Here is a 24,945-nt window from a genome sequence, read left to right on the forward strand (position 1 = left end):
TTGTTTGTTTTCAGTCGAAGCTTAGTGGCAAAAAGGTAAAACTGTACATGCGTAATTGTTATCATTTTTTTAAAGTATATAGCGTTCTTCTTTTTCTAAGCTTCCCTTGTTTGCATAAGAGTCTCATTTTGTGGTTTTCTCTACACACTATACATGACTAGAAACGATTGAAATATGCAACAAGTTTGTCCATGTTAACAACCTCTGTTTAAATGTCCAGGTAATCAAATTCTGGTATTCCACATGTAGTTTTTATCACACCTATCATGACTATAACAGCGTGTTATGCAAGACAAGGCTGCAACCCCGCTCACACAACACAAAACTACACATTGTTTACTTCATACATAACTTCCAGAAGTTCGAGCACGTGGTCACATATTTTACAGACTAAATTATGCGTAGTTTCAGTGATGTGAAATGAACTGTATTTTCAGTCTCTAACAAGAACAAAAAATAAAAAATGCAAACACGCAACAACATTGGAAAGAATAAACAATGTTCTCAAATAATGTGAATAGATCTGTTATCATGTTACAAACTTCTTGAAGTTTCAGCTGTATGCGGTCACACTACACAAAACTATGTGTAGTTTTGTAAGAAGTGAGAAACTTCCCAAGGGCATGCAGGAAGTTTTGCTGTCGCCTTTTTGAGAAGTTTGTGGTCACACTGTCTAAACTATGCGAAGCAGAATACCAAGTAGTAAAACTATGCATATAGTTTCAGTTAATGTGACTATCCCTTATGAGAACTTTGACATGCTTGCAAACACGTACCCCATTGCAGCGTCTGAGATACGTTTATTCCCGAAAGAGTCACTGCATGGCTCATGCAGGCCCAGTAAACAGCATGGGTTAAACCATCACGTCCGTGGGCCTTTTCAGTATAGAATTATTTTTAGTCATCATTGAATTGTCAAATCCAAATATAACTGCATATCTTATACTGGAAAAAGATTTGATGGAGCATGGTTAACTTCATCCAGTGTGCATAAGGTCAGGAGAAATTTAACAAAAATAATGCAACGTAACCAGTTCCTTCTGCAATTCTCTGAGAACCATCAAGACTCCCAAACAAGATTCTTTTTGCCTGTTGACAAGGAACAAACAGGTCGGTAATCTACATGAATGAAGCAATCAAGTACATGTAGTATGTGCACATGTATCTCCTTTTCATGGTCACCTGCATGTGCCGTCGAACAATGGGAAATATTGATCGCACCTGAGATTATGAATAGAGCATGCGCTGATGGGCCCGCAAACTCTTTTGTTATACACTATGTAAAGGGCTTCTGAATGGGGTCAGCGAAAGTCAAAATCTAGTGAGCTCAGCCTCGATTGCTACGTAGGTCTTCTTACAAGTTTTATAGCAAATCAAATGCACTCGTATGTTGGAAAGAACACAGAAAAAGAACAGATATTTATAGAAGAAACTCTATTCTTTTGATCAAAGTAATTTTTCTGGTCAGCATAACACAAATAAATGTGAATTTATGCCACAAAATCCAGATGCTCCTGTTGACATTTTGGGAACCTGGTATACCAGGTTCCTGTAGGGAACGGGTACAAGAAGCGAAGTGTAAGAACTTCTATTTTAAAATATGCTGCTAATTATAATCAGCACTTTAACAATTGGACCTTTTGAAAATTTTGCAACTGAAACAGGAAATGTATATCAACAAAGATGGGTTCAAAAGAAAGAAAATTCATTACTTTACTATTAAATACTAGTAGTGTGAAGTAAAAATTAGAATAAAGAGATACAAAGAAATGGGGTTGCTGGAACTTGCTTGAAGTAGATGCTCCATTTCAACAAGTCCTCTGACCGAAATGAAATATGTAACAGTAGCCGTGGATGCACTATGTGAAACTACGCATACTAGTTGTTTATGATGTACCTCGCAGTAACGTCAAAAGTTTGATTACGCGGTCACACTACCAACAAAACTACATGTAGTTTCACGAGAAGTCAGAAACTTCACAAGTGCATGCAGGAAGCTAGTTTTGCAGGAAGTTTTGCTGGTAACTATATGAGAAGTTTGCGATCACTCTCCCCAAACTATGCCAAGCAAAGTACCGGATAGTGAAACTGGGTAGTTTTATCTAGTGTAACTGTGACTATTGTGTCTGGACATGCGTGTATAACTGTTACCTTGGTCCTTTGATTAGACTGGATATAATACCAAAGTCTAGCTCTGCAGTAGAGTACTGCAATGCACATAGGCAATACTTCACAGACATTTGGAAAGCTGTCAAAAAGAGCGGAGATAAAATACCTGCCTATCTGAAGTAAGACACGTCTAGTGAGTAAGTCACGATGGATCTTATGTCTGTAGGCATTCCTTTGTGTCTCTTCCTTGCTTTTTCTCCTTAAATGTAGGTGTTGGTCATATATCATATGATATGTTTACCTTGCCATATTGATATTATCTTTTTAGTCTTTGATGGCATATAGCGAGATACTTGTATTATATTGAATGGCAATGAATGGGATACCAGGGATTATTATCTATGAAGCCCTATGGGAAGTTTTAGCGGTACATTGAAAACGCGTATTGTTGTCCACTCAATTTTTTCTGTTCCATATGAGAGCATATGTGACAAAATGCATAGGCTGATGTATTAATTCCCCATAGGCTACCATTGTTACTGGCCATTCAATAATACACTGTGTTCCATTGTCTCATCAGTTGCTTGAGTGCTTGCTGAATGCGAATGCTTGGTATGTACTAAGTGCGCACACTCTAATTGTGACAATTCACAAGCGCACAAACATTTCGCTACATACTCGAGTACGCAAGTACAGTGCAAGTCACTCCTTTTTCAGTGCAGTGTCAACTTCATTCCAGTTGAAGTACAGTGTATGGTATACTTCTTCACAGTTAATGCCATCTCTTAATAATGATTATTGATGATAGTAATTATATTGCATGGCTCTAATTCATGGAATACCAGGGAATATTGCACTCCCTTAGGGCCAATGTCGTACTCATCTTCGATTCGTGCAATATTGGCCGTAACTCGTGCAATATTCCGCGGTATCCCATTCATTGCCATCCAAGATGATATAAATATTGCACAAATTGCACTGATTAGACAAATGTAATACGATGTATTATTGAACAGCCAGTAACAACTGTAGCCTATGGGGAATTGATACATTGGCCTATGCATTTCATTCAATACACTCTCGTATACGCTCTCGTATTGAACAGTAAAAATTGAGCGAACAACAATACCCGTTTTTAAGCTGTATAGCTGTATAGATGATAATTATATTATATTGGATGGCTATGAATGGGATACCAGGGAATATTGCATGAGTTAGGGCCAATATTGCACGAATCGAAGATGAGTGCAATATTGACCCTAACGAGTACAATATTCCCTGGTATTCCATGAATCAAGGCCATCCAATATAATTATTATCATCTATACAATCAAGTAGAGCAAGCATAAAGTGCTCAAAATTACCGGGCTTCTACTCTTCTTTGAAGTTGATTTGGCAGTCACATCCCAGCGCTGAAAAGGGGAAGCCCCTAAAACTGTGTAGCAAGATGTTTGCGCGCTTGTGAATTGTAACAAAATGACGCGCACTAGTAGCAAGCGTTTGCGCATTCAGCAAGCGCTCGCACAATAGACGAGACCGAATTTAATATGGTGGGATCTTGAACGGCAAGTAACAACGGTAGCCTATGGAGAATTAATGCGTTGGCCTATGCATTTTGTTCAATATGCTCTGATATTGAACGGTAAAAATTGAACTGACAACAATACGCGTGTTTAATGCGCTGCTAAAACGTCCTATATAGATAATAGAAAATATTGCATCTGCTAGAGCCATATTTGGCATGAGTCAAAGATGAGTAACAAGGGCAACACTCTGCTATATTCCATGAAATAAAGCTATCCAATATGATTATTATTATTATGATTATTATATGTTTGATAAAGATAAAATCCCCAATCCTCTGAGAATCGTATCAAATTCTCTGCCAGTCAGTGATGGTAATTACTATATTCAATTTCTGGATGAAAACATGGTGTACTACCGTGCCTGCTTTTTAGTAGACCCAGGGGCTCATGTGGCTCGGGTCCTGCAGTAACTCTGCACATATTTTGCTCATTAATCTCTGTCTGACAAGTTGGGCCCTTTTGTGAAATATGTCTTCTCTCATTTCGTGGGCTGTCTCGCCACTTTGCACCAAGTATGCGGACCTGGGGATGTATGTCACCATACGCCCTGCATGCACTGGATGTGGATAATGAAAGGGAAAGGGCAGTAAATGGAGTTATGACAAAAGTTGTGAGAGTGCCACGAGTTAATTTCTTCTCTGCATATACACACTTGAGACAAAGCAAACTTTGCTGTAGTTTTGGTTGCTAAGTTATTGCAAGTGATTAATGGAGAAAATTATGCCATTAACCCTCTCTGTGCTATGTTGACTGATTGGCATGCACACTGGGGCATACTTTCTTTGCTGAGTGGCACGGATGTCTGAAAACCAACTGTCAATGGAGAAAGATAAACTTTGTCCCCTTTTAATTCCTATTGTGTCACCACGGCCTTCATATTGGACTGAGACACATTGTTGCATGTATACCTAAAAGGGCTGGCTAACTCTACAATAAGGTCAAGTTTGGGGGAATTATTTAGATATTAAAAAAAGATAAAGCATGAAAAGTTACAATTGAGTGTCTTGGCACATAAAGAGTTAATACAACACACATTGGGCATACTCTTATGAAGTACACAGTCTAACTAGGAAGGCAAAACAATATTTCATAATGTAGAGCTAAATTCCATAATTTGGATGACATCAAAGTTATGTTGTGGTGGTAGTGGCTTCTTATTCACTTGAAGACTCTATAGTATAAGCCCAGAATGAGACTGTGCCATAAGCAAGAGCTAGTGAAGTTTAGCAAACTGGGGGTGTTTCATAAAGCTGTTCTTAAAGTTATAAACGACTTAAGAACGACTGGTGATCAGTTCTAATGTGCTTCACTTATCAGAATTTCCATAATTCAGCACAAGAACTGATCACCAGTCGTTCTTAAGTTGTTCTTAACTTTAAGAACAGCTTTATGAAACACCCTCCTGGTCCAGAAAAGGGAGACACACAGTTTTCATGTGGAAGAAAAATATGTTTTAGACTTGGATGGCCATTAGATTTTAAACCAGGCTTTTTAATCCATAGCCTCAGATGTATGTTGATGCAACTCATCACAGACTTGAAATTAGCAACAAGAGAAACATCTGCAGCCCGCCTCATGAAAAAAAAAAGATAGCTAAGAAAAAACCATATTAGACTCTTAGTGGTCATGCCTGTCCTGTAATGAAAGCCTGATGCCTCGACAAGTCAAGATTAAGTGAAGTGATTATGATCTCCTTTGGATTCTCCATTAGAAAGAGCTCATGTATACATTCATGTATACATGAGCGCAGATACATTACGTTGACAAGTGTAATGACTTGTTAAGCACCAATTAGTTCAGTTGTGAAAATATATTAATCAAGCTACACTGACTTGATAGTGTTTAGGATGGTTGAATTCCAATTGCCTTTAATTATTCAGTATAGGGATAAGCCAGAATCAAAGAAATTCCCCCCAGTGACTATACAGTGTGTGTGTCAAAGCACAGATATGGGTATTGGGGGTTTCTGTCCTTTATTTTTCTTCATTTAAAGGAATGTGTCAGCAGTTTAAATGTGACCCGCTACAACAAAAGGATCCGTAAGTCGGGGGAGAACAATTTTCTGAAAATTGCATGACATTATTCCCTTACTCTTGTACTTTAATTTCATATATAGCACAACTCATAAAAGTACTCAGTTGTGGAGATATCGATGGTTTTATTAGCGCATATCAAGTAGTTGAGGAAATCAGAGTTTCGAGAAAAACGCCTTCAAAGTTATCCTTCCGACGCTATCATGATCATGACAATAGAAGGTATGCTCCTAGCAACCTCCGCGATGTTCATTCCAGCTTAGCGCCAGCGGGCTACGCACGACCAATCAGTAATTAGGATGCCACGCACTGACCAATAAGATCACTCCCTCGTTGCAAGGGGCAGAGTCTAGCTGCGGCGCTAAATCCAAATCTTCGGACACGTTGCTGTTACGTTGAAAGTCAGAAAATCATGGTCCAGAAAAATGCTGATTTCTTACCTTTCCTTTGATAATTTAGCTTTGAAATTTCGGCAGATGATAGACAAAACATTAGAGATCAGAATTATGCCAAAAACAGAAATTCGATTGTTTTGACCAATTTTGATGATGTGACTTCAAACTCGATTTTCTTGGCTCAGCCGTCAGCGACTTTAGGATCCTGTTGTTGTAGCAGGTCACAAATGTTCAGATATTAATGTGACCATGATTGTCCTTTGAAAAATCTTACTAATGAGTTGAAGGCTTCATTTACACACACGTATGTGATGCTTTCCTTTAATGTGATCAAAACACAAAAAGTTGCAGAATTTTGCTCTTTTTTTTTCAAAATTTGTCTCTCCCCTCCCCCTACACATCCCCTCCTGTAGTAAGAAATGCTGTATATCATACAGGATCTTGTCCACTCCCAGTTCTGCGTCTTGCTTGGAAACTGCTATGCATGCCATGTATGATGTGACTTTTTTACTTTCGCAAATGTGGCACGTCGACCGATATTTACGAAGCAAATAACAGTCTGACATTACCTCCAGTTACACAAATATGAGCCGATTCCAAGGTGAGAATTTGCTAGTTTTGCTTCTTGGAAAGGAGTTGATTTTTCCCATTTTATTCTGTCACTCGGGTTTCACAAACTCTATTCTATATACAGTTCATTAAAAATGTAAGGAATGATGCTGTTGTTGTTTTTCAGTTCATTAAGAATGTAAGAAGTAATGCTGTTGTTGTTTTTCTTTTCTTTTTTTGCTCGCACAATATAGCATGGCACTTCATGATGCTTTTAAGAATCACAAAGTTATAATTCTGGCGGGAATTTTTTTTTTTTGACATATTTGGACATAGCAGTAAGGTGACATCAGCGTCCATCGTTCTTCAGAGACTCATATTTCAGGTCCCAATTAATTATAAATGGCTGAGATTTGAGAGTTGCTTCTACAGGAAGTCTGTGTGAAGTGTTTTTGTTTCATGGAAAAACAAGGCATGCTTTTGGAACATTGCTTTTGTAAGATAGACTGGGAAAGGAACGATGCAACATGATACAGCACTCTGTATATGTGGTAGTATCGGCTCTCGCTGTTATTTTAGTTACTCATCGCCAACTCTCGCATTACAAGTGTGTGTCAATTAGAAGTACACCCATGATCTCTTTTAAAGGGTTCGTAAAGCAGTTCATTCTTCTTTACTTCAACAACCCCTCCCCCCCCCCATCCCCCCAGCCCAGTTACTATGTACAGTGTGTTATCCAATCACAGTAGGTTTCAGTCGTATGACCATGTTGCAAAGAGATTCAAGTGCTTATGTTTGTAGAAACTTAGAAGAAACTCGCCAGATAGGCGTGTTGCCTTGTCAAAAATGTTCAAACTGCATTGTGAGTGGGAATCAAGGAGCTGTCTATTTTCTGATGTGTGACATACAGTACAGTGGGTAAGCACACATACAACTGTAAGCATATTATCAGTTTGTTGCTATTGTCCCTTATGAAGATAGCGGAGTATTGTGACATATTCCTATACAGTTACAATAATTGATTTTTCTTTGAAAAAAGAATACTGTTTTGTTGTTCTTCTTTTTTTAAACTATAAAAGAAACCCCCCAAAACTTACTTTTGGCACTATGCCAGCTGGTATTTCAGAGCATGTTGAGCAGTGTTAATTCTAAGTCTTTCAAATCTTGGGATTCTTCGAATGGGAATTGCCATATCCTGCATATTGAACCTTGGTGTTTATTGACTGTATTTTCAACAGTCGTGGTAGAGAGGAGCAGGTTGGATAAAGTACTGCAAACCCAGAAACATTCGGTGCATACAACTCTTGTGAATTGGAGTCATCGGCCTCTTTGGCATCTTGACACTTTCATAAATTGTTGGTTTTCCAGTACTGCAAAGTCAGGATTTTTGTAATTCAAAGTAATATCATATGCTGAATTTTTCCCAGAGTGTTCCTAGGGCCTTGTTCAAATGAGGTGTGTGGGCATAGTCTAGATTTAAAAATTGAAATGACAAGAATTTTTGTCTCCTCAGGCACCTGTTTTGCATCAAACCTTCTTTGGCATGTCTTTCCAAACTACATTATATGTATCAAAAGGGAGGGAGAGAAAAAAAAGTGTTTAAAGGTACAGTTTACCTTTGGGAGCAGTGATTAAAAAAAAGTTCGAGATGTCACATTTGATGCATATGTGTAGGCTAGTTGTATCACAAAACATCCTACCATGTAAACATTTTGCCATAAAGCCTAAAATGTAAGGAGATATCATTATTTTTCTCAATAAAACCGTAACTGTAGATGGTTTAGTCTAGAAACATTTTTTATAATAACTATTGTGCACAGTTTGTATATTTAACAATACTTAACATTAATTTTTCTTATTCAAATTTTTACATTGGCTGTTTCTATCCTAACTCACATTTTTGAAGCACTTGAGCTGGATTTTTGTTTCATTTGCAAATGGTAAATTATGCCTTTAAGAGAGAGCGAGAGCAAGAGTGAGCTTTGATGTTAAGAGCTATGTTTTGTTCTTTCTTCTTAGTAAAATGTGAAGATTTGTGTGCCAGTGCACTATTGTTTTTCATTGTCATCAGATGAGGCCCTGCAGATTGTGTTTATTGACATTTTTTGACTCGTGTGAGAAATATATATGCGTCCGTGAACAGAAAGTTGAGAATGCGCTTTTCTACAAGCACCGCTTGGAGGGGGGTAATAGAAGACCGGCGAAATGAGTAGCATCGGTGAGAAATCAATATGCAGTGATCTGCAGCGCGACCTTTTACCGGGAGGTAGCTCAAATGGCTACGCAAATAGAAAACAGGAAAAAGAGAGGGAGGCATCGGTTCATTCAAGACTATTTTGGGGAGCTGAATGTTACACAGCTGTACAGAAGCAGAAAGAGAAGTTATAAAGTGCTGAGGACGGAGGGGAGGGGGAGGAGGATGGCGGTTTTTAAGAGGGAGGGGGGCATAAAGCGATCCTGAGACATTGGTATTGGGTTACTCAGAGGGCCCTTTACCGGAAGGAAAATGGCACTTTAGAGAGGCTATCAACATGGTGGATGTGGCAACTAATTGGGAAGAAAAGGGCATGGGGTGTAGAACTTGTGTTTGCTGTGGCGTTATACATTGTATACATGCTACGGTGCTCATCGGCACATGGTGCAGATGTAGCACTGGTTGTTTGATTGACCCGCATGGTGACTATAGGGGCGGGGCCCAAATATTCCAAATTATGTGGTGACCCAAGGGCCAGCAGCAGTCCCCTAATCTCAAGATTTTTTAAAATAGTTTGTCTCAGGTGGAATTACTGCCAGGAAGGAAGGAAGGAAGAAAGAAGGAAAGACTTGATAAGTGGGTTGTTGGATAGTGAAAAAGTATATATATATTTTTTCTAATGCATGTATCATAGCACAGTATAGGAACCTTTGCGTGTTTGCTGTCAATTTGCATAAAACAATATCTGTCAGATTTTGACACGAGCCCATAGTGAGACTCCAATAGCTGATAAATAGTTGCTGAGCCACTCTTTTATTTCGCAAGCTGAATCATTTGTTATTTCTTCTTGTCAGCCGAGTACTTCCCTCCAGGCACACTTTAAAACCTTCTCTTTTGATACATAGTACTACTCAAGTCCTATGAGAAGTTTGACACAGAATCGCATTTCAGGAAATGGAAAATGGTACAGATAATGAGATTTTGAAGTGAATTAATATCTTCCATTTTCCTCCCCTCAAGGCTGGTTGTTGCAAGTGTATTTGACTGCTGCTCACTCCCGATGAATTCCCTCCTTACTTGTCGGGATCCATTACACTGCCCTTTTTCCCCGTGATGGTTGGTTCATCAGGGGCCCCTCTGACAGACTCTCAGGAACAAGCTGGGGCAGGGAGATTGAACGCCCACTCCCCCTACCCCCCCCCCCCCCTCCCCCTTGACCCCCATGTCATGGGAACTGGAAGAATTCAATTCTTCTTTGCAGACTAGAGACTGGGGGAGAAAGGGGTGGGGGGGGGGGAGGGAAGAGAGGGCAGATGTAGTAAGGAGAAGGAAAAATAGAGTCATCAGTCACCCATTTTCATCTTAATTTTCTTAGAAAACTTCAGTGTGATAATTTTATGTCATGGGAGTATGGCAAAATGAAAGTGCATAAAGAAATCCCACCTAGTGTATCATTCTGCCAATATGTTATGCATAGTATGATTTTTATTTAACCTTTTTTTTCATAGCTGCTCCCATTATAGTTTTACACTATATTAGGGTATGGGTGCTGCAGATTGATGGTCAATTTGTCCAAAAAGATTTATACATGATTCCATGTCCTTATTGACCCAAATTAGTGTGCTTCAGAAACAGAATAAGTCATTACAGTCATTAGGGTGTTTCCGTGCTGTGTTATTGCAATCTAGGCAATACTCCATAATTTGGCAGGGTGCCCAAATTTTCAGAGCATGCCATAAAGCAGATTTTTGTACGCACATACGAAGTTGTACACATATTTATTCACTAGGTTTGATAGTATGAAGTGTGCATGAAATGTCAATGGTAGTGATTTGGGCATACATACACAGCTAGTGAAATATGAGATCCAACGATGATAATGCCTGTTTTGTTTTGACTGAAACGAACCATAAGAATCTACTCTCACCCCCTTTTCAGACGCATGCCATTTTATACCAAAACTCGATAACGAAACGACATATAAAGAATCATCGTATAGCCGACAGACTGTTCAGACACTGATTTGACCATTTTGGTAAACATCGTATAGATGTGCATTTTCTTACTGTGCTTGCTGTTGTAGTCATGAGTGACAGCTGTGGGGTCTCCTATCACGCGTGGTCCCATTAAGCCCCACCCAGTTATACCGTTCTATGGTCGCCGTACGTTCAGACGCACAGGGAATGCTGATTCGTTATCCAGTTCTAGTTCGAATTGATGCTCTGACCGTCGTTTCGCTATACGTCGTTTCCTTAGTCACCGTTCAGACTTTTAAATTCATCGTATAGCAATACCGTTTTGGTATAGCTATACCGTTCTAGTATAAATTTTTATGCATCTGAATGCCCTGTATATGGCATACGGGTATTTAAATCCGAATTGTCAAAACAAAAATGGAGCATGAGAGGTCAATCTTTCATCTCACAGATTCTTTGGATGAAAGACTGAAACTACCCTCCATGTGTGTGACACCGTATTCTAGAGTAATTCCAAATATGGCAGCCCAGAAATGTGCAAAAAGACTTGAAGTGTCAATTATCATTTTAACTTTGTCGATCAGCTGTAAAATGCTGAATGCCATATATGATTTATAAAGATCATTTCTGTTTCTTTTTGGCAAAATCTCTTAATTCTACCACCCATCTGCATCAGAAAATGTAAAATTGTTTGACACGTACACGCAAGTAACCTGTTTGTGTCACTTGCTGGTAAAGTGAAGCATACAGACACTGTTACAAACAGTCTGACACTTTTAGACAGACACGTGCACCCTCTCGCACACACCCATGACCAAGTTCATGAATATTCACAAAGAGAAATGAGGTGAAAGAACTGGAGAGAAGCCTGGATATGTGAGCCCTGTCCTTTCCTCCCTCAATCTTCCGTCGTCTTTTTGGTGATGGCAAAGTTCAATGCTCCCCGAGACAATTAAGCATTCAATCAATCTCATGAACCGGCTTCTTTTCTGTGCCTTTTCCTTTTCCTCTTCATCATTTCCTCTCTCTCTCCAGGTCATGACCCCTTCCTATTCCCAGGACGCGCGTCTTTCGGCGAAATTATCTCGAGAGTGGGCGAGCTAGTCTCGTTTTCTATTAAAATTCCCTCCAGGATCAACACTGTGAGAAATGTTATTAATGTGTAGGTGTTATTTCAAATAACTGCAGAAAACCCTCCATGTATTCATATACTTCAATTGGAAAAAGTGATGCAGAGATATTGGATACTCCCTGAAAGCCAATTAATTGTGTAGACATCGCCATCCCTCCACACCCCTGCAAGAGAGACAGGACAAGTCTATTAGCATCTGTGTGAAAATAAACGAACAAAATAATGAAAACACCAAACTTGCCGGATGCCCAGGCATATATATTTGTAGTTAATATTTCCATGAAATATATCTTACTGATATGTACAATTTGTAAGTTTGATTTTTTTTTGGCCGAATATCAAAGAGTATTATTGATCAAATGCCAGTAATGCTTTCTTCTTTTCTGCAGAATAGAAAGGTTTCTCTCTCTTCTTTTTCTTTTGTCAAATCATGGTTGAAAAACAGAAATACACATATATTTATGTGTCAGTAACTTCAGGTTTTGATATCTGTAATCTCTTTTAACATTCAAGTTTGAAAAGTTTTTCTGCTTTTAATTTTAGGGAGACAATGGAGACATATGCATTGAAGATAGATAGATAGATAGATAGATAGATAAAAGATAGATAGATAGATAGATAGATAGATAGATAGATAGATAGATAGATAAAAGATAGATAGATAGATAGATAAATAGATAAATAGATAGTAACATGTTTGAAAAGTTTTTCCACTTTTAATTGTAGACTTCAGGGAGACAATGGAGACATTTACATAGAAAGAGAGGTATATAGATAGATAGATAGATAAATAGTTTTATAGATAGATTGATAGATAGATAGATAGATAGATAGATAGATAGTTTTATAGATAGATAGATAGATAGATGAATAGATAGATAGTAGATAGGTAGATAAATAAATAGAAAGAAAGATAAATGAATAGATAGATTGAAATCCACTATGCTGAAATATAGTCTATAATTATAAATTACAATAACACATACTGCCTTGAACAATGTGCATTACATTCTAGGAGCCTCAATGTGGTAGTGAAAATGATGTTAGTATGAGCTGTGTGTCTAACTATGACCCATGATCTATATCTGTCACTGTAGATGGGGCATTGTGACAATTAAAAAATCAAAGTTTTGGAATATGGCGGCACACAGTTGAAAAAAGAAATCTCCCAACTCAGATGCCTGCATTGTATGCGCATAGTTGGCTTCCATACATTTTTATATTTGTCTGTGTATGTTCCTAGATGTTTTGTTATGTTTTTGGTTTTTTTTCCAGTGCATCCAAGTCACACCACAAATGTGTAAATTTGTCTCATTTAAAGTCTTGTTTATGCCAGCTGGGCTTTTTAAGAGAGGGAATGTTGAAAAGGTGGCACTCTGTTGTGAGAGGTGGAACAGTTGGAGACTAGCGTAATTGGTGTCCTGATTATTTGGTGGGAGGTGGGGGGGGGGGGGGCAATAGGGGTGAGAGAGGGTTCAGTGCAAACGCATCTGTAACTGCAGGGTGAATGATGTTTGAGAAAAGTAACATTGTTAAAGTACGTATTTAAATGTGAAAGCTAGATATTGGGTGTTTTAGGCTCGGTGACAGATTGCTCCACTTTGCTCATCAGCGAACCGCGCCGAGGTGCATCTAGTTTAATCAGAAGAGTGAGCGTAGGAGGAAGGGGGAGGCATACAGTGGGAATTCGCTGGATGTTTATTTCCCCCTCAACCTGTCTCTGCCATGGCTACCACAGGGCCTTGTGAATTACTGTGACAGCTGCATTGTATGTTAACCTGTGTGGGATGGGATGGAGACAAAAAACAAACAAACAAACAAACAAACAAACAAACAAACAAACAAACAACAACAACAATACACAAATGAAGCAAAATCCAAACAAACAAACCCCAAAGGGTGACAAGGGAGAAATGGCCAATCACACTATCAAGAAAGATTCCCTTCTTATATCACCCACACATGATGAAGGAAATCAGATTTTAAAAAGAAATTGGGGGGGGGGGCAGGGGGAAGATGCCTACAATCACAATAGTGAACATCTGTCAACAGAAAGAAAGAAGAAAGCAGAAGAAAGCGTTTTCTATGACTGCACCTTACGTCAACCTACGTCAGCAGGAGAAAAGTTAAGAGAACCAAGAAATAGAAATGTATTGACTTTAATAAGCTTTGTCCCATTAAAAAATGGACTCATCACAAGTGAATTAATATACCATACACAGAAGCCAGAAGATCATGTTTAATATATATATATTATATTTGTTATTAATCAAGTAAATGTGAATATAACACGTTATTTTGAAAAAAAAAATCACATTAAACCAGAACGGCGTTAAAAAGTAACTGCCAAGAAATTGGAAAGCTAATTCCCATGACAAAAAAGTTGAGATGATTGCTCACACATCTACGAACCTACAATTGTTGCACTCTCAGGGAGCACTCAAATTTGTCATCGGCACCACAAAACACCGGCCTGAATAGATTGACATCTAACCCAGCATCGCCTGAAGTACAGGAGTATTACATACAAGTAGCTTGAGAATTGTTTTGCCATGGGAATCGCATCTGCTTTCTATCTAATTCATTTCTGGTTTAAAAGAGAGCTGTGAGCTAACCTAAAAGGCTAGAGATTTTGCCCAACATTTGACAAGACTTGGAAGCGTTGCTTTTTCAAACTTTATACTCTGCCTGAAAAGGGAGCTGTTGCCCAAAAAAAGTGGCCGAGTGTGTTGAGAGTGAAGCATTGCGGTGAATTTGACGTCTTCTGTGCAAATATCCAGGGGAATTCCTTTGCCATATGTGCATCAATTAGTTTTTGTATTGTTCCTTTAACAAAAAAAAAGAAGAAAATGGAAGAAAAAGAAAAGAAAACAAAGAAATACTTTGAAATTTCCCTGAAGAAATCATAGTGAGATTAGCCCCTAGCTATGCATTAATTCCTTCCCACAATGCCGTTTTCATGTCATGTGATTGAGACGGAATAGGTGTTTGGGGGATCCTGTCAAACTAATGCAAACAAAGCGGGACATGGCGGTTGATAGATGCAACTCTATTTCTTATTCTCACCTGCGTGCTGCCGGCACACAAGCAAATGACTGCCGGGGATCAGAGAGGGGTGCTTATGTCCAGCTGTTCGTTTGATGGAATTGTTAATTGATTGATTGTATCCATATTCTAAGTTTGAAGTTTGAACAAGTTTGCACTGGAAACAAATTTGTTTTGAAAGGCAAATTGTGGCAGTTGCCAGTCTTTGAGTTTGTTTTTGCTTGTTTTTGTGATGGTTTTTTTTTTGTGTAGAAGTGGATTTTATTGATAACTGGAATATTGATGTTAACCAACTTGCGTATGTCACCCTTAATTGCACTGTACTGCCTATGGGATGTGTCACGATGTGATGAACTGCTCAGGAAATGTTAGCGGGTGTTGACCGGGCATTGTAGGCTTGGGGGGAAAAGAAATGAGTGCGCACGGTGCGGAGCATTTTTAAGAGCTCTTGCGTCGTTGGAGTGATTATCTGCCTCTTCTTCTGTCGTCAAGGGTGTTGCGGTTATGGAGCTCAAAATTTGAATTTCAAGCTCCTTGCCGCCGTTACGGGTCAGTTCATTGACTTGTGAGTGTATGTATGTATGAATGTATGTATGTAGTCTCAAGGCGTTGGCAATAAAAAAAATGTTGAAACATTAAAAAAAAAAATGTCCAACAGACTTCATTTTCCCCAAGGTATTATGGTTCTTCAGATTAGCTCTGACCTCTCCTTCACTGCTAGATTCAATAAATTTGAAAGTGGTTAGAATATTATCTTTGAACAGTTTACAAGTGTCGGGAACAAGCGACAGAATATATTGCAAGTAATATGTATTAAGTATTTATGCATGGGCAGTGTATAACATTTTTTTTTCTTGGCTTGTGATATATACTGGTACAATGTAAGTTTTATTGTACACTATGAAATATGTTTGATTGGGTGCATGTGTCCAAAGTGTGTGCCTTGAGTTGTTCTGTCACAAGCTACAAATGCCAGCCGTGGAGCTGATTAAGTGATGTCCTCTGATATTGGAGACATTTGTCTAATGTCATTTTTTATATGTTGGTAATGCAATTTCTGAATTTGCTGTCGGTTTTAAACTATTAGTATAAATCTAAGTACCGGGTATTCAAAGTCCCTGAACACTTCAGTGAAACCCAAATCACTGGTAAAAGAGACGGGGGAAAAAGAAAGGGAAAAAGAAGGTGGAAAAAGTGGAGAAGGAGAAGATAATCAACCACACTCTTAAAGAAATTAATAACATTTGGACAAGTGCAGTTTGAATTCTCAGATTCAAAAAAGAAACTTGTGTGGGAATCATGCACATGCATCAGTACTCTTGCAAAGTTCAGTAATTGCACATTTCAAGTTGCACGTATATGGTGACCATGGCAAGCGTGTATATATTCTGTTTCATATTTTGACGTCTGATAAAAACAAACAGAAAAAGAAAACAACTGTTATATGAAAGTATCCAAATTCAATTTTATAAAGCAGAATATCTGTTCTTGAATAAATAGTCACAGAGTTTTGTCTCACAGATCAATTCTATAATGACACTCAAGTGTGTAAACTTGGAATACCGTGTTCTGAATGTAGGTCCACAGCCTATATCTCATCAGTCAGTTTGAAAGTGAATGTCATTATGAAGGTACGAGAGTCTGGTATACTTGAAAAATTGTCATTTCCAGATGCTTTGAATAAGAAATCCCAAACTCCCCCCCCCCCCCCCCACACACACACACACCCACTTACACACAAAACCAATACCACCAGAAGGTGAACAGATGTCGGCTACGAGGAATTGAAAGAAAGACGCCAGATTTAGTCACTAACGTCACAGGAAACGTTTTTCATTGATGAAAAAACAGGTTTGAGGAGATGTTGAATCGGACACCCACCCCAGCTTCAATGGAAGATTAATAGACCTTGTGCGAGTATGTAAATTTACCAACGCCACGTAGACATCCTGTTGGGCCTGCTTCAAAGCTAGCAAATGAGACTGGGATTTTCTTTTGAAGTGGCAGGAGAATGATTTTGCAAGAGATGATTTTTATCTTTTATCTGACTGTTTTTGGTGCAAAAACGGAGCATAGACATTCCTTGACTGTAATTTATTGCACTTGATTTGTAAGTTTTGGGGCTGCAGCAGGGAGATGAAAGTTGAAGGGAGGGGGAGGAGGAGGAGGAGGGGGCTCTTTTGATTTCTGTAAAAGTGCATTGGGAGAAGCCTTTGTTTTTCCATCTGGAAGAAGATGGCACAGACATAGGTAGGAATTAGAGAATTCAGCTAGTGTAACAGTTGAGAAATGAAATACATTTATGTCCTTTAAGTTTATTTTCATTTCTTCCACTTTGTTTGGATTCCTACATTAGCCTTGAGGTTACTGGAGACTTGTTTTTGTGTGATATCTACTTCGTTATTAAATGAAATAGATGTTGAGGTGTGCCAAATTCTCTTACCACACATGACTCTCAGTGGTAATGTGATTGGATACCACCCACTTGTGTATTTAAATAAAAAGATAATTCAGAGATCAAATCTTTTATCCACACCATATTTCCTGGTTCCTGAATTGCTCTGTGGGAATTACACGTGACTGGTTGATTGTCTCACATTTTGGAATATCACAGAGCAATTATATGCAAAAACTGTCGTTGTTCATTTTTGAAGAAATGTTTTTAGCAAATATGCATGTAAAACCTTTCCATATTTGTCATTATGTAAGCTTCCTGTAGCTACCTAACAATTATTTATTTTCATTTAAAAAAAAGGAAATTGCCTCTATTTAAAGTAGATTTTGATCATGAAAGTACAACATTGATATATTTTTTTTAACATCCATGCCAACATCTTTGTGTTCGTGAGTGTTGGTGACTCTTTTATTTTATTTTCACAATGTAGACACTCAGTACATTATTTTGCAAGTGATGTTGAGTAAATCAAACTTTTAAGAGGCCAAGGCAATTTCATCAATGCATACCATTCAAGCACATGAGTTTACATTTGTATGAACCTTATTTTTCATCTACATTTCATTTCATCCTCTCTCCATTCTGAACAGAAAATATCAACTTGCTCTTGTTTTTTGTTTCCTAGACTCTGTTTTTAGCTGGAAATCTCAGTTCTTAGGTTTTGTTCTCAAGATCTTGTTTCTCTTTGTGTTTCAGTCTCCCATAATGTCACTGCTTGACTTTTTAATAAAATGCATGGTACTGCATGTTTCACAAATAATGCAGATGCAGGGGGAAGCGGTGCATGAAATACAATGTATATGCTGTACATGTATGTATGCTGGAGTTAACCCCAGTAGTTGCAAGCACACCTCATGAGTCACTATGTGCACACAATTATAACGACACATTAAAACAACCCATTCGTCATCTCTTATTTTACGGCCATAATCAAAAGTTGAGATTTACCACTGCCATCATACAGTAATCCATCTCATCGCGGACTGGACTACTTGTGTACACCCATGTGTGTGTGTGTGTGTGTGTGTGTACAATGTACTGTTATTGAGGTGATGTGCATGTGCATATGGAGAAATGATGTAACAAACATTAAATCATATACATGTTTACTGTTAGTAGAGTTTCAGTCCAATGTGGACAACTGATTGGAATTGTGCAGAAATTGTGCTAGAAAGCTTGACAATTTTTGTAAGATGATGCATGCAACACAAGAGAGAAGAATTCCCTTTGAAAAAAGGTGGTTTTTTTAAATTCTATGTACAGCAAGCATGTGTGTGTCAAGAACTGTTTTGAATGAAATAATGATAGGGCTGCAGATCTAAAGCATGCATCAAGTAAAATGCAATGTCACAATGAACAATATGCTTCTTACCTTAAGATTGCAAAATTTCTTTAATGTTACTTTAATGTTATTCTCATTTCCGTACGATGCTTGTTTCTTATAACGTTAACCAGAACATCTATTCATGCTTCTGTTTTGAGTGAAATTTTGTCTGCGGATATATGAATTCATGTATTAACTCTTAATGTGCCAGACCCAAAACCCCTAACGTGCCAGACGTTTTTACCCAACGCCAGAAAGTTTGCGAACTGAAGTGACAATGTAATTTAAAACTGCCATATCTTTGAAACTACTGACTGTTTTGAATTGAGGTCTACACAACATATATCAAGAAATAATTGGTCTTTCATGCCAAGCAGTCAGTTTGCTGTAATATCTATCTCAACCTGAAATATTGCAGTTGTATAATTGATATCATCAAAAAATTGTTAGAAATTTTTGTGTAGTATGGAAAGAAAGAGTCATTCGTGGTTTTTCTTCAATAGAACGCTCCCTTGACTCTGTGAGAAAGTTTTAGTGCTACATCTCCGTTTTCGAATGATAAAAAAATTGTCTTCTAGGGTTGTATAGTTACAAAGATATTGGCAGTTCAATTTGTCTTTTCAATTTCATTTTTTACCTCGGTAATTCATTCCCCAATCTGAGTCCTTTAGTCCCAGATCTTGTATTTGAAACTAAAGTAAATCCCGGGTCCTGGAATAGTGTCTTTTGTCCACTTGAGAAGGAAGCACCGACTAATCCTTCTTTTGTCTATGCCGACTGCCGGCTGGTGCACTCTATTGAAATCGGCAGGCTTTGTTTACAGACCGATTTTCCGTCCACTATACATGTGCATAGATAAGAACAAAAGCGTGTTCTTCCTTCGTATATGCTAGCATGGGGACGATTAGTGAAGTTCACCAAGACAAAAGGATGAAAGACTTGACCGACGAACGAAAGCTTGACCCTCTTTGAGGGACAAAATGAAAGTCGCTCCCGCAGGAGAGCACCCAAGCAGAACAATGCGAGTGGAAATGCATAGACAACACACGCAGATTATAGTAGCATACACACGCGTGGTTTATCAGTGAGAATTTAGATCTAAACACAGATCGCAAAGGGTGCGCTCACTGCGGATTTTCCCGACCTGAAAAAAATACATCTAGCTGAAAAAACACGTATTTACTCAAAATTTTCCTATGTAAGTATACTCATATTTTTAGCGGAAACAATGGCTATGCTAATCAGCTACCAGTACATATCAGTGGCAGTTTCTTTGTGTAACAAATTATGGTACCACAAGAACTTAAATAACCAATGTTTTTCGCACTCTTCTTAGTCGCCGATCGGCGACCATGGCACGTCAGAACTAAGGTCGCCGTTCGGCGACCATGGCACGTTAAGAGTTAATTCTCTTTTTTTGCTCTAAAAAATATTCAGTTCTTTTATTTCTGATGTCCAGGCTTCTGTAATCTCTTTCCAAGAAAGAACATATGTAGTTGTTTATTATTTTGAGTATATTGGTGGGTTTGAATACGATGGTAGAGACTTAAACTTGCAAGCTTATTCTTTACTTGGCGGCATGATTTATCACAAATTTTGAGCTGCAAATGTTGCACTGAATTTTATTGCTTTTGATCCCACAACTTTTGACGGTAAAATTAATCTGTTTTCTCAGTTCTTTATGTTTCTGATGCATTTCATGTATGGAAGATGTCAGGTTTGTGGATGTACACAATCAAAACTCACAGCAAATGGCACTTTGTGTAGTGATTACCTTGATATGTTTCTCACGCAAACTGCTGCACAAAGTTTTGAATAGAAAATTTGCCTTGTAGTAAAGTAAAGTTTTGGATTCAAAGTACTATACTTACACTATATGTCAATGATAATATCTTGATTTTATTGTCTATGCAGTTGGTTGCTTGGTATTTGACGACAACCGACCCGTATCAGCAAACTACGACAATCCGCAGAGCCCCAAGTTTAACGATCGCAAGATGGCGGATCCGATGTACAACACATCGCTGCCCAACCATCCACTGAATCTCGACGGCGGACAACAGAGGGCGCCAAACAGTACCGGGCAGAATGCTGTCGATCCATTTGATATGGGTGAGTTTTTGACCCATCGCTATAACAATTGTTTGAAATTTGGAGCTGATACGACACAGGTCACATGCTATTTCAATAAGAAACAGTGTTTGAATTGATCATATTTGCAATCAATCTCTGCATCAACTCCATAATTTTGTGATATGAATGTATTTTACTGTATACGCCGAATATTTTCCGAGGTTTTTATTTTTGTGAATTTCACGAGTCAGGTGCTATTTGGGAAATTCAAGACATGCAAAAATATCAACTCTGATCCCGATATGAATGTGACGTATGCATATACATTCTCCGTTCAGTACAGGATTCCACAATCGCGAATTTAAGCACTCGTGAAATCGTTGGGAAGTCCCGATTCACGAAAATTTATACTTGCTAAATATATGATATATACAGTAAATGAGAAATATTGGTGGAAAACTTCATGTGCGCATCACAAAATCAGGCTAAAAGGGAAAAGAAAAAAAAGTTCAAACCTGCCAAATATACATTGTCATGTACTGTTTTAACATATGTTGAGTGAACTTCGTACTTAAGTGCTATGTTGTAATCTTTTTAACAGCAATGATCTTTGTGCTTGATTTCAACCATTGCATCCGCCAGTTCTATTATTACTTAATGCTTGTTTGTAAGGATTGACTGTTTTGTCTTTATTTACCAAAAAGTTGTGCAAGAGATGAGATTGCAGTTTGCACCACAGTTTGGTTTCTTTTTCCCCAAGTGACCAAATCATAATCATCCTACCTCAATTAAGAGAACAGTGATTGGATTCTGGGTTTCCAAATTCTGTTACTTGTTTAAAGACAACCTAATCCTGCTTCCTTTGAGGTTCTCAGATCTTCTGAGACACTGTGGGGGAACCGTTAGCTTCCCTTATGCAAAGGCTTATCCTGTCATCGACCATTTGATATTTGCATTTGGGGAAATCTGTCTGACATGAGATTATGTGCGACATCTCACATGGGACTGGGCTATTGCGTACTAATATGCAGCAATTCTGTTTCATTCTGTTCATCATGCAAGTCTCATTTCCAAAACTTTGTGTCCATGTTTGTAATATGCAATGTTCTCTTGTTCGTAACCTCAGAGTGATCATGGTTATGACATGGAGTGTGATATTGCTGTAAATAAAGAAGAAGTTTTTTTTTTCTTGTTATAAGCCAGAGAATGTAAAGAAAGATAAAGCTGGAGCAAGATAACATGAATTTCAGGTAGTCAGGTACCTCTGACCTTTTAAATGTGAAGAAATAAGCTCAAAAGACTACCTCTGTATCCTATCTGCATGTCAGTTGTTTTGATCAGGTTCCACCGTTTGTTTAAATGTCTTTTTTGTGAGAGTGCAGCTGGAGCCCAGGTGCCCATGATTTGCAACAAAGCAAGGGGGAACTCTAGGTGGTTTGAATTCAAACCATGGTTTGTGCAAATTTCTTCTGCGTAAATACGATTGGCAGACTTCATACGCTGGCAGACGTCTTGTAACAATGGGGCATTGATACGGGCATGTCCAAGGTACATTTGTACACCTACATTGTATTTCACACTTATTTTTTATAGACCATGGTCTAAATTTAAGCCACCTTCATGAATTTGGGCCTGTGGCATTTTGGGCAGTCTTAAAGGGGATGGCTAGTAACTGATCAGTGGGAATCAGTGGGAATGCTGGGGGATGATTGTTCCTACTCTTGTGGGATTCATTTAAAAGTACATATATATTGTTGTGTGAAAATTATTTGCTTCAGAACGCTCTCATATTCAAATAATGTGCAGTTAAATGCCCCGCCACTGTACAGGCATGGTAACCTGGAAACATTAAACTGCACATTACTTGAATATGAGACCATTCTGAAGCAAATAATTTTCACACAACAATAGATATATAATGTACTCTTAAATGAATCCCACAAGGATTGGAACAATCATCCCCCAACATTCCCACTGATTCCCACTGATCAGTTACTAGCCATCCCCTTTAACCCTTTCCCGACTAATTTTGGTGGTCAGATTGGGTTGTTTCATGCTACACTCTCTCATCATATGTAATTCGCTAAATTTTATTCTTAGGGTCAGATCTTGTCTGGATTTTCTGGCAGTTTTCTCTGTAATATTGCAGGGATGTCACAGTTGAGGAGTTACTGTCATGTGAAAGGCCAGTAGACGTAGAGTGATGTTGACTAGCACTGTTGAGTCTATCTTTGTTTTTCCTAACCGCATGCCATTGGACATTTTCTTTGGAGTAGATTCTGTTGAAGGAGGTAGTGTTTAGTAATTAGCAAATGTAAGGAAAAAACTGATTGCCGCTGAATCTGGCTAAGCTTAATTCTAAGTGGTTCAATTTTCAAATTCCAAAACATTTTGATAATTTTGATCATGTACGCAAGCAATGCTGAAATACTGTATCACAGAAATTTGTCAGTGATGATTCACTGTGATAGAACCAGCACAGTTCTGTATCAGTGGGACTGATGTGATTATTGTTCATTCATGAAACCTGCTTTCCCTATCATTCCTTCATGGTTAAGGTGTTCATGTTGATAAATAGGACAAACAATTCCTCCATCGTAATGTAATGTTCAGTTCAGTATTGGATATTAATTTTAGATAATGGTCTGTAAACCTTGTAATTGTGAGAGGGGTGAAAGAGCAAAAAAAGCACAAAGAGGGACAAAAATTAGTGGCATCTGGAGAAAGAAGAGATGAGAGGATGAGTTTCCTTGGCAACCAAAAGAGAGGATGGAGAGATGTCCCACATGCAGAGGATGTAATCAATTACTTCTGCAATGAGGTCGGGGGCTCCCATCTCAATTTGCAATTAATGCAGGTTTTAATGTTTTTAGTTACTAAGGCAGCAGGCAGATAAAAAAACAAAAAAAGTGCAAGCAAATGTTCAGTTGTTGATGCGCTGTACTGCACTTATCGAAGCTTACAATAATTAAAAACTGTGCAATGAAATGGACCCCCTCAGTGCAGCAGGAATATGTTCATAAAGCATATATCAGAGAAGTCAACATTTGAATCATGTTGTAAAGGAACAGTGTTCCTAGATCAGTTATTAAGACCATTTAAAAATGGTTAGGTAGGTCTATGCAAAACTACTAAATGGGGGTAAGCATGTAAAAGCAATTTTGTTTTGGAGGAAATAACAGGCTGTTAAGATTAAGCAAACTTCTCTTAAATTAATTGAATAATTGTTTACTATCATGAACTGTAGCTTAGAAACATTCACCTTCAAAAAAGTACATCTCTGATTAACAATAAAAGATGTGGCATTAAAAAAAAAAAGGTCTATAAGCTATAAAGATATGCTTATAATTCAATGAGGGTGATGATCATATCACTGCAGGTGATGATTACATTTTAATAGTGAGATATAATTGGTAGTGATATGACAAGATGTGGAGTAAGACTAAATTCTAGATATTGTCGTCATGCCTTTTAACCCGTTGAGGACAATCTGATTTTGCTATAACACGCATATCCCAGAGACACCTTCCCTAGTATACTTGGGATAGTCTTCAATGGATTAAAGGGACTGTACAGTACTGGTTGAGGTGAGGGTTCAGGTTTATAACATTTTTTTTTGGTGAGACAATGAGAAACCTCTTATGAAATATGAAAGAGCATGTCATTTCAAGAAGGATTCAACGTTAATTTCATGAAAATTGGCCTTGAAATGGCTGAGATATCCAAAAAAAAAAGCGTTCCTAATAGAATTGACAGGCCACGACTTTTATTAGGATCTCTTTGTTTTACCTTGTTTTTAGATATCTCAGTCATTTCAAAACTGATTTTCATCAAATAAACTTTTGATTCCCCTTAGAATTGTATGCTCTTTAACATTTCATAGAGTGGTTTCTAAATATCTCGCAGAAAGTTACAAGCTGAATCCTCACCTCAACCAGTACTGTACAGTCCCTTTAACATGATGTGAAGACATCCTAATGCTTCATGTAGACAAACACATTAGTGTCTCTAATACCAATAAGACGAAGAGAAATGTGAGATGCAGCGTAGATACTTCTCACAGATGTAAACCCA

General features: G+C 38.1%; 1 protein-coding gene across 1 annotated transcript in view; it reads left to right on the top strand.

Moving 5' to 3' along the window:
• Positions 1 to 24,945, top strand: part of LOC139712979 (SHC-transforming protein 1-like) — a 54,031-nt gene that overhangs the window by 23,541 nt on the left and 5,545 nt on the right. The window contains exon 6 of the mRNA XM_071624759.1: positions 20,713 to 20,910. Coding sequence (XP_071480860.1) covers positions 20,713 to 20,910 — 198 coding nt within the window. The remainder of the gene's footprint in view (positions 1 to 20,712; positions 20,911 to 24,945) is intronic.

This window comes from Diadema antillarum, unplaced genomic scaffold (assembly GCF_040938485.1).
Source record: "Diadema antillarum isolate AM-2024a unplaced genomic scaffold, OU_Dant_1.0 seq00001886_RagTag, whole genome shotgun sequence".
Lineage (NCBI taxonomy): Eukaryota > Metazoa > Echinodermata > Echinoidea > Diadematoida > Diadematidae > Diadema > Diadema antillarum.